The sequence below is a fragment of the Hipposideros armiger genome, unplaced genomic scaffold (assembly GCF_001890085.2).
Source record: "Hipposideros armiger isolate ML-2016 unplaced genomic scaffold, ASM189008v1 scaffold_404, whole genome shotgun sequence".
Classification (NCBI taxonomy): Eukaryota; Metazoa; Chordata; class Mammalia; order Chiroptera; family Hipposideridae; genus Hipposideros; species Hipposideros armiger.
This window is the reverse complement of record NW_017731754.1, coordinates 875,062-886,593: the sequence shown is the minus strand read 5'-3', so window position 1 is coordinate 886,593 and position 11,532 is coordinate 875,062. Positions and strand designations below refer to the sequence as shown.

General features: G+C 47.4%; 1 protein-coding gene across 1 annotated transcript in view; it reads right to left on the bottom strand.

Annotated features, from left to right (window-relative positions):
* The window catches only part of IGF2R (insulin like growth factor 2 receptor), an 85,776-nt gene that overhangs the window by 68,103 nt on the left and 6,141 nt on the right, over positions 1-11,532 (bottom strand). The window contains exons 2-4 of the mRNA XM_019663767.1: positions 8,130-8,257; positions 6,440-6,538; positions 817-949 (exon numbers count right to left, since the gene is read on the bottom strand). Coding sequence (XP_019519312.1) covers positions 817-949; positions 6,440-6,538; positions 8,130-8,257 — 360 coding nt within the window. The remainder of the gene's footprint in view (positions 1-816; positions 950-6,439; positions 6,539-8,129; positions 8,258-11,532) is intronic.

Here is an 11,532-nt window from a genome sequence, read left to right as displayed (position 1 = left end):
CTTGCACTTTTAACCAACTGAGCCACTCGGCCGGTCTTTTTTTTTTTTTTTTTGAGCTGAGCCAGCCTGCCACCTGTTGGCAGCTCAGCAGCAGCTCAGCTCAGGCCAGGAATCGAACTGCTGTTGCTCAGAGCTCGCCCTCTTGAGTGAGCTCTTAGCCAACTGAGCCACTCGGCCGGCCCCACATGGCCCTTTTTAGATAAAGATCTTGAACAGCCTTCAGTTAATTATCAAAGACACACAAGCTTCTCACGTCAGTTCTGGCACCTTCAGAGAAAGCCAGGTAAGAAGTCGGCCCAAAACGGAACACAGGTCATGACCGAGTGCCCAAGGACTTCGGGCATCCCTCTCTCCCTTTTTCCCAGCCTGCAACTCAAAGCCAAAGGACTTGGGTACACACAGACCGGCTAGACAGACCTTCCCCCCTTACCCAGCCCGCCCCCCAGGTGCACTGACTGCATTCTGCTCCAGCCATCCTCAGCGCCCCAGCACACCAAATCAATCCACTCTCCCCCATCTCATTGGAAGTCAGATTCACTTGAGAATCTTGAAATCCAAAGTGTATGGCAGAGAGAACACACTGGGATGGGCCAATGGTTGAAAGGGAATTTGCAACACAATCAATTTAATGGAAACCAAGGGCTGGGTTGTACACAGAGAATATCTTTGGGGACAAAAACTTTCTGAGAGGGTCTTGTCAGTGACAAGGACATCCAAGTAGGTAAACACAGGTGGAAGAGCAAAGGCTTTGAGAGCTTCTAAGAAATGCTTCGTGCCCACCCCCACGCCCACGCCCACGCCCACCCAGATTCAGACCTATGTCTCTACAGACGTTGATGAACAGAGAAGTGTCCGGGTCAGAGTCATCCACCAGGTAAGCGCCACGAATCTTGATGAGTGGATTTAAATCATGCTTCTTCAAGTCTCGATCAAATGCATAGCACGGAACCTGGAAGGGAAGAGAGAAAGTGAAGTCTTCAACACACACCTTCCTGGGGCCAGTGGCTCAGCAAAGCCTATGACCAAGGTCACGTAACACCAGTCTCCAGTGCTCAGGGCCTACAAGCCGTGCTGTCCCCGACAAAGCGAAGGCTGACGAGCACTTCGGCAGCTGCACAGTCAGTTCTCTTCTCCCCGTGCCAGACCTCTGCTTCTGCAGTCATCTCTGCTCATGGGCATCACCCGCTTTTCCCGCCCCATGCAGGAGTACCAACCACCTTCTAAATGTCCTCCCTTGTCCCTCCGCCCGCTCGGCTATCATCGCAGAGCGGGGCGATTTACAGCTGTTCATCCTCATCATCCCCTCTTCCTCCTCCCCTTCCGTTCCCTCCTGAATGCAGTCACAGCAAACTGCTGTCCCCACTCCTGCCAGCTCACCACGGACCGCCAGTCAGATCCGATGTCCATTCTCAGCGTTCCCTTTGCTGGGCTCACAGTGACACTGGATGCCACTGACCCTGCCGTCCTGCCCCAAACCCTGTCTTCACCGTGCTGCCTGGTGCCCCAAGGGCTCCTGGTTTCCCTCTGCGCACTACCTGCTCTACTCAGCTTCCTGGAACATTCCCCATCTCCCTTCTACCTAACTTCAAATGCAGAGGCTTCACACCTGACTTCTCGGACCACATCCCTGTCTGCGCTCATGCCCTGGGTGATCTCATGCGCTGCGTTCACTACCCACCACCGATTCCCAGATGCACGTCTCTAGCCGTGACTTTGCCTCCCCACTCCTGCTCTCGCAGACAACCACAGCAGAATCTGCGTTTACAAACAGACTCAAGAGAGAATGCTGTGTCCAAAATCTGGTGCTGACACTTAGGATGACCACGAGCCAATCTAACCCCTGTGCCTCAGAGTCCCCATGTGTCCCGTCAGTAATGGTGCCACAGAGCTGCTGTAAGGACTGAATGGGTTAAGACATGTAAAGTTCATGGTACAGCTCCTGGCTGTACAAGTTGGTACGATGCTATTTGTTGTAGTTGCTATTTATCATTGTCACTTAGACACACAAAAGCATCTCAAATATAACATATTTAAAACGGGACTTTAATTTCTCTCCCGAAACCTGCTCTTACCCAGTGCTCCCCTTCTCAGCATGCTGCCGTCCCTCGGCCAGTTGCTCAGGCCAAAACCTTCAAGTCATCTTAGACCCCCCACAGTCCACATCCCAACCGTGAGCAAGTCCTGTTGGTTCTGCCCTCAAACCAGATTCTGGATCTACTCACTCCTCGCCCTCATCAAACTACCATAATCTCTTCCTGCTATCGTCTCTTTGAACTGCTCCCTGCTTCCAGATTACAAGCCCGCTACCCTGCAGCCTGTGTCCCCACAACCACCAGCTCAATCCTTTCAAAATGACATCAGGTCACATCATTCCCTGCTCAAAATCTACCACTGGCTTCCATCACATGGAGAACATCCCTTCCGACCACTGCACGCAGCCTCACGGCCGCAGGTGCAGCTCCCTCTACCTGGAATGCGTTTCCCAGATAGCCGCATGGCTCTCTCTCAACGTTGTCCAGGTCACCTGCTCTGCGAGGCCTTTTCTGATATCATCATCTAAAGTGGCGCTCTCCACCTCTCCCTGTGCCTTGCCCGGCCTTGTTTTTCTTCACAGCACTGACATGCGTTAACATGGACTACCGTGTGCTGACTTGTCGGCTTCCTCTCAAACAGTGCACGCTCCCTGGGGCAGGGGCTTTGGCGCTGCTGTGGCCCTAAGAAAGGCTTGGGGCAATGCCCAGACCCTCACATCTGTTCAGTAACATATGAAGACCACTTCCTCCTCTGGGTATCTCGTCCCCCCCTTGCTGGGCTCTCACGTATAACCACTCTCATCTCTGTGAACTAATGGCCTCTTCCTTCTAAAATGTCAGGGAACCCATTACAGCTGGCAAGACCCTGTGCTTTAAAGGTTCCACATATTTCTGAAGGTAACACACTCCAGCCCAGAGATGTGCCCAAGGTCACCTCCTTACCACCCCCTCCTGCTATGTCTTCATTGGAAACACCCGTGAGCCTTACTTCCAAAATAATACACTGGCATCACGTTAATCGCCCCTGCAAAGGAATGTTCTAAAAACTCATGTTTTCGGCAATCATTTCAAAGTCGTCTGCTTCATCATCTTCTATAGATAATTTTCCTAAAATTTTGTCTTTTCAGTTGCAGGTATTCACAGGCAGGTTTACAAAGATTAACTGTTTAATCTTTAGCTTTCAAATTTTTCTTAGAAAGATGCTATCAAACCTACAGGAATGCTCCGACCCAATGACCTTTTTCCCCGGTCCTGTGTTGCGAGATTTCATGGCGAGCGAATGGATTAAATCAAACAATCCATACCTCCTCACAGCCTCAGGAAACACATGAACTCATTCCAACCAGATCCTAAACACAAAGTCTCCATGGCCTACAATGCTGATCAGAGATCCCGCTGACAACCGAGGGGGTTGGCACGTCTGGCATGACGCACGCGGAGCCGGCAGATCTGAAGGCCAGATGCCAAGCGTAACGCTACGTCCCACCGAGAGGCCATGAGAAGAAAGGTATTCCTGCAGGCCGTCACTAGGTTCTAGTGAAAGTAACCACAGTGTCCACCATCCTGCACATCTAAGACCTGCCCGCCCCCAACAAGGAATACAGAATCACTAACTCGAGAGGGGAGCGACTCGGCTGATAGGTCAGAATGGGGGACAAGCGGCACCTCTGCAGCTACACAAGGAAAGCAGGCTGGCCCACGGCTGGGGGGGAAGATGGGGCCCCGCTTGAAGGAACTCGCAGTTCTGAACCAGCTCAATTCCACCAAGAGGCTTGAGGGATTCCAGGAAATGAGGCCCCACAGACACCCAGCTCAAGGCCGTTAGCCACCTCTGGCCGGCTCCCCACTCCAGGAAGGACTAGCAGACACACCCAACGCAGCGCGCCACAGACCTGGAGTGTGCCTCCGAAAGGCAGCCCAGGCTCCGGGGGGGAGAGTCCTCCCACTTCCTGCTCCACTGAGCAAAGCAATGGAAACATTCATGAGAGCCTGGCCAGAGCAGCCGGGGGAGGGAGGTGTTTGCCAGCTCCACGCTCCACACACTGAATCAACCTTGTTACAAACTGCTGTGTGTATGTTAACCGTATTTATGTAACTCTGGTAAGTTCTGAATTTTCTGTTCCCACGAGTGCTATGGTAGGGGACATATATCCACAATGTTTTAAAGAAATTAGTATCTAAAAAAAACACCTACCAAATCCACCGAACAACACTGTAGCAGCGGCTATGTTAAAAGGCACTGTGTGGCGCCACCGTGACCTTTGACCAAAGCATTCTAAATCTGACAAGGTAACACTAACAAAAGAAGTGAGGAGCCATCAATCAGGTGTGGAAGTCAAGATTACACTGACTCTAAGCCAAATCTGGATTTTTTTTTTTAAGGAATGCAGAATGTTTTACAAGTCCATAAAACATTTAACGTAATTTTTTGAAGTTATACCATAGCCTGTAGGTGTAATCAAATCCTATTGAAGACAGAGAAAAGGGAGTTTGCTTTATTATGATCTGCTAGCAGCGCTGCTAACACGGAACAGCAAGGCTATTTCAGCAGCCATCATGCTCATCAGTTTTTTCTAATGTATCTACACCTAAGGCAGAAACAAATTCAGGTTGTGAACAGATATGCCTTCCATACCTTTAGTTCTTGGGCTCCTGAAAGCAAAAGCCCTTTCAAGACATAATGAAATTCCTACTTCTTAGCCCACAACAAGCCCTCAATAAATGGAAACTAAGTGAATAAAGCCCGAGCTGCCGACCAGGGCTAGAGATGGTCACCAAAACTGCAGCGTTTCTCATGCATCTGTACATCAGCTTCTTCTAGCAGAAATGAAATGTCGCTGTTTTGAGAAAAACAGCTATACCTCCCTACTCCACTCCAAAAACACAATTTAGAACAGAGCACACTTCTATAAAGAGCCACAGAATAAATGTTTTAGGCTTTATGAGTCACGTAGGTCTCTGCTATTATTCTTCTTTGCTTTTTTACAATCCTATAAAAATGTAAAGACCACTCTTAGTTCTGGGGCTGTACAAACACAGACCCACGGCAAGGTTTGGCCCACAGGCTGTACTTTGTGACTTCTGGCCTATAACATAAACAAAAGAGAACAAAAAATTGCTATTTATTTCTTTGTTTAATTTGGAAAGCAATTTTTTTTCCTAGGTGATAGGAGACACAACTGTCAGTTTAGCAAAGCAAGGGAAGAGGACAGATGCTCGGCTAAACCAGAAAAAGTGGGTATCATGATCAGGTTGCAGAATCGGGGCCCACGAGAACACCCATGGGGCCTGGAGAGGTCCGAGGTCTCAAGGGGGAGTGGAGGGCTCTCTGCAGCTCTGATGCTTTTCCTGCCACTCACTGTACACTGGCAAACAATTCCATCTCCATTTTAAAATTTAGTTTAAACATGACACCATCTCCTAAATGCTGGTGTCATTTCGTTAGGCCTTATTTCTTTTCACACTTTAAACTGTTTTCTCATTGGCCATTCCTTAAGCTCCTTCCTGGGAAGCAGCATTTTGCCTCTCCCACTGCCATATCCCTGTCTTGTCTTTTGTAGATTGCCATATTTGAAAAGCCCGTGATCATTTATTATTCATAATTTAATTTGGTTTTATTTTTTCAAAACAAACATCTCTTTTTGCCCTTCTTAAACGATATTATCTCTTTTTGCCATTAGTGAAAATGACTCCCATTCGGCAGCTCCTCGCTCCTAAGAGAATCTTTGAACTCAATCCTTCAAAACAGAAAACTAATGAAGAAAAGTGAGAATCATGAACCCACGAAGACTGCCGTCTAGACGGGCACAGGAAGACGTGCTTAAGGCCCGGATGGTGGGAGGGGAGAAGTGGCAGGGGGGAAGTGTCATCTGCTCTTCTCCATGGCCAGGGAAAGACATGTGACAGAGGCAGCTTCAGAGGCTCTAATCTAGGGAACAAGATGCTTCATGGGTCCCCAAGAATGACTCGACCAGATACCAGAGAAAGAGTGGAAGGAATAGTAATAGTCATTCAGTCTCTGAGGTGAGCTGACAAAGAACTGGCGGGCAGGGAATCAGTCTAGAAGCCACCCCAAAGCTGGGAGATGGCGCCTGTAGGCAGAGTGAATCAGCTACACCCCAGCTCAACCATGTTACTTAGTTACTGAGCTGCACAGCACCAGAAACCAAGAACTAACTTGCGTTACGTGGGTGAGCCATTCTATTTCAGTCACATCCTGTGATATTTTAAATGCCCTGTCCTAAACATAAGGACCGCCCAGCACAATTTTAACAATTCAATCACATGATGTGAAGTTTGAAAATGTAAAAAGATGTTCACCCCCAAAAGCTTTGTGTCAGTGTTTCAAACCTTAAGGGCCCCAGAAAGTACTTCACAACCATGTAACCTTGAAATGCCCTTATTACCTCTTTATTAGCTTTAAATATGTCTTTCTTGCAGGCTGCAGTAGTCCTCCATTCAAAGTAATGCACACAGTCGGTTGCAGTTACAAATTCAGGAGTTCCCTATTAAAAATAAAATAAAAAGTTACCATGCTACATATTGTAAAGTTTTCTTTTTTAAAGTTAGAAACAGCAAAGGCTAATGAAAATTTTTAAAGTAGCCAACAAGGGGGTGGGGAGTGGGCGAACCCAACAGTTTTAGTTCAGCAAGGTCATCATCAAGTTCCCAAACCCAAAAATTCTGAGACAAAGGCTTCATGAAATCATGTTGGAATTTTAGTGTAATCGGGCCAAAAACTGTTCTACTGCCCCAACTATGCAAGTACAGTAAACTCATGGGAAGTAATCCTCGGAGTCCTTCTCTTCTCAAACTCCAAATGTTCTCTTAACCAAATGCCAACAAAATCAAAGCCAGAAAACGTGACCTCATGTTTCCTGTAAGCTGAGGGAGGAGACCCATCCAAACACAACCGAGTTCCTACACCAGCCTCATTTCAGACGCCCCCGTGGAAGGCAGCTCCTCCCGACAGACTGCAACCAAGGTTAACTCCAAACAGAACCACAGACAGCATTTCTGGGTGGGACATAACATGGCAGGAATTAACCTCTATACTCCCATATGCAAATCTAAGGAGTTCTTCGCCATTCTGGTTCTTTTATGATAAACACAGAATTCTTGCAGGAAATCAGTTACAATTAAAACAGCAGCTAGCTTATTCAGTGATGCAGACCTCCATATTATATACTACTGCAAACAGATTTTTTTCCCAAGGTTTCAGCATGGGCAATAGTGCAGTTGATAGCCTGGTCCAAACTTAATGTAAGTTCTATTTTTAAAGTTCTTCAGATGACACACTATGAGCCTGAGGATACAACCGTCACAGCACCAAGTTCTAAAATGATATTTTAAAGCAATCTGGTAGCCACATGAGTTCCACCCAACCTGATTTTTCTAAACACTTGAGTTCTTACTCTGATTAGAGAACATTCATAGGATCTGTATACAAGTTGCTTTTCCTAAAAGCTAGCAATTACTTACTGAAAGTCCCTTTCTACATAGTAAAGATTAAAATTAAAAAATCACATACAATATGCAGAGAGCAAGAACAAATCACACTTTAAACCGTGATGCCCCCTTTCAACATTAGGAATACCCAAAAAGGTGGGGACCCCCCCCACTAGCCACAGGCAAAGGCCTTTCTTAGACAGATGTCCGTCTCTCCAGTTTAATGTAAATGAGGAAAGGAAAACATTTAAACACACACACACACACACACACACACACACACACACACACACTGCCTAAAACTTATCAAAATAAAATGGTGAGAGAGGAGATTTTAGAAAGAAAAAAGAATTATTCCTGCAACATACACATTAGACAGTGCTTTGAGTTTAAACACACTAATCACTTTGAATTGTAGTTTTACGCACGATGTGCATCAAGTTTCACTTGAAAGTTATAACTACAGACGTAGGGTTTTTTACTTATTGGCTCTTAATGGCGATGGTGATTTGGTTGGGGTTTCTGTTTATCTGTTTATGTTTTCAATTTTGCTCACTTATTCTTCCTGGAATACCACTGTATCAAAACTTCCCAAAGGGCAAACATTTCTAACCCAATAAAGATTATAAAGCGACTCTGGGGACTCACCAAGGTTTTCCCACACAGGAAGGTGATGCTACTCTGGACTCGGTGGTCTTTGTTTTGCTTCGCATCACAGCTAATTGTTGTGTTGAATTCCAGAAGAGTTCTGGTTGCACTTTTCAAAACAGAGTCACCTATGTGGAGAGGAAAGAGTGTGAACAAGCTATAAAATATTCACAACCATAAAGCTATTGACAAGCATAAGCAAATTTAAAGTGGCACTGTAATTCATCTAAAAGCTTATAAACTTACAAGCTGTCCCTTCCCCCAGAATTTCCCATCTCAGGAATAGCATCCCCATCCACCCAGGTCAAGCCCCAAACACATTACACTGAGTCCTCTCTCTCATTTTCCACATTCAATACATCAGACAGTCCTATCGGTTCTACCTCCATCTCAAATCCATCCACATCTCTCCATCTCTATTACTAATAAAACCACTAGCATCTCTCACCTGTACTCTGGCACCAGCCTCCTAATTGGTCCCCTTGCCTCCATGCTTGTCTCATCTCTCACCATCCCCTCTGCCCACCATCTTGCACCAGCAGTGTGACCATCAAAAATATGCATCAGAACCTATAACTCAGCTGCTGAAATTCTTAAATAACTCCCCATAATAAGTGCTATAAAATCAAAATTCTTTAGAATGGCCCAAAAGTAGGGGGATCGTGTCTCAGTTTGCCTGGGACATTACTGTAACAACCCAGAATGTAAAAATCTATAAAATGTCGATATGATGGCAGTTGGCATAGGAACAGAATAACTGACAGACTAGAATAGAGACTAGAACAGAGAAAACAGACATTTGTGCAAATCAAGCTCTAATGGGTGACGAAAGTAATGTATCAGATCAGTAGGCAAAGAAGATACTGTTTAAAAAGTGGAACTGGAAACAAAATGGCAACCCATATGGAAAAAAAAAGATAAAATTAGATCCCTACGTACCACCATAGACAAAAATCAACTCTAAATGGATGAAAAATGTAAATGTCAAAAAACAAACTTTAAAACTCTTAGTAGAAAATATAGCTGTCTTTGAGATCATTGTGTAGGAAAATAAGACTCAACAGTATTAACTACAAAAACACTGATAAATTTGCCTTGCTAAATTTAAGTTTATATTCATCAAAAAATAGCTTAAAGAAAACAGAAACAAGTTATAAACTGAGAAACGCACAGAGCTGACAAAGCACTAGCATCAAAAATATATATACTCACACACAAACAAAAAATTATAATTCTAGGAAATAAAAGAAAATGAATGACCTCTAAGGGAGAGAGCTCGAAAAGAGGAAAAAGAAAAACTCACACCTAGTCAAGGTATGGTGAACTTTAATGTCAAAGGCTAAGGGGAAATTCTAAAGCTTCTAGAAAACAAGAATAAGTCACATGCAATGGATCATTCAATATAAAACGGACAAGACATGATCAGACAGAAGAAAAACATGTGTCAATAAATATATGAAGAAATGTTCAACATCATGGGTGAACAAGGAATTGCAAATTACCAATTACCGCCATTCCATTGACAAAAAAATTAAATCCCAAATGTTAGAGGAGAGATGGTCCAGAGCTCTCCTACGTAGCTGGTGGACATGGAAGCTGGTACAGCCGCTACGTAGGTCAGCACGCACTATGCCCTACCAGTGAACATGCACGTATCCTATGACCCTCTTAGGTACATACACAAGAAAAAAAAACATGCACACATGTATAACAAGAAGCAAGTGAAAAGAACATCTCATGTTCTTCACACTAGGAAATATCTGGAAACACCACAAATGCTCACCAACAGAAGGGTGGATAAATTAACTGTGGTACACCCACACATTATATAGGAGTTAGAAGACATAAACCACAGTGAAAAGTAACAACATAGTTGACTTTTATCAATATAATACTGTTGTTAAGTCCCAAGAAAGTTAAAAACATCACATACACACAGAGAGACGCAGGGGGGCGGGAGGGGTGAGGAAGGAAGGAAGGGAGGAAGAAAGGAAAAATTTTAATCTAGGATATGGGCGAATAATTATTTCCAGTGAAGGCAGGGAGAGATATGGAGGAACACATAGATGGTGGTTGTCCAAGTCCTAATTTTTGTTAGAGATCTGGCTCATTACATTATCCAAAACAACTAATTGCAAAACAAAAAGAAAAAGGTTAGTCCACAGATTAATGATGAGTGCATATCATGAACTCAGGATTATATTTGGTCCAATTCAATACATACATCTGTAATCTTTAAAAGGGGGAGAGAGAGAAGAGGGGGGTGAAAATTAAGATGCCAATTGGAGAAAGAGTAATGGGTTTCAGAGCTGCCCCACATCATCAAGCTAGGCAGTACAGCGGTTCTTTGTCCTGCCGGCCTATGTGCAAGGGTCTGCCTGAAATTTCCGAAGTCTGTTCGAAAATCTATTTTCGGTCAAAAGGGTACAAAAGCCCGGCAGAAGCTTCGGGACCGAGGACAGCGCCCTGTGGACAGCTCCCGTAGCCCCGCCCACAGTGGGCAGGTCTAGGGCCGGGAGACGGGGCGGGGCTTCGGTGCGCCCCTGCAGCCCTGCGCTCCAGGAGACGCTGAGAGCTGGCGAGACTGGTGGGGAGCGGCGCTCGCTGCGGGCACAAGGGGGCGCTCACGGACCGCAGCCCTCCCTCCACCTTGAAGACCCTCCCCCACGCCTCCTGTCCCCCACACCGCGACCCGTTCCGGCCCTGTGCCCAGAGCTCCTGGGGCCTCCTCATAACTGCTGAGCCCACCCTGAAAAGGAAACGAGACGGTCCCTGGCCCGCGGCCGAAAGGGATCCTGCCGAGCTCTACCGCCGCAGCGCGGAGCACCGGCATCCCTCAGCATCAGGCCCCATCGGCATCGCGCCCGCCCATCCATCTCGCCTTCCTCTGCCCGCTCCGCCCAGCGGCCGAGACTTGCCGCCGACCCGGGCATTCCGGGAGAGGCCGCAGCGAACCGCGGCAGCGAACCGCGGCAACCGGCCAGCCTGGCCGTCCTCCCCGGACAAGAGCCGGGCGAGGACTGCGGGGCGGCGGCCAGCACGCCAGGCCCACGGCCAGCTCCCGAGGACGGCGCCAAATGGGCTGGGCCGCGCTCGCCGGGCCCGCCAGACCGCGCCGGGTCCTCCAGACCGCGCGCCGGGCCCGCCAGACCACGCTCTCCAGGCCGGGTCCGCCAGACCAGACCGCATTGGCGGGGCCCCACCAGACCAGACCGCGCCGGGTCCTCCAGGCCGCGCTCTCCAGGCCGGGTCCTCCAGACCAGGCTGCGCGCGCCAGGCCCGCCAGACCGCGGTCTCCTGGCCGAGCCCCCACCAGACTAGACCGCGCCGGGTCCTCCAGGCCGCGCTCTCCAGGCCGGGTCCTCCAGACCAGGCTGCGCGCGCCAGGCCCGCCAGACCGCGG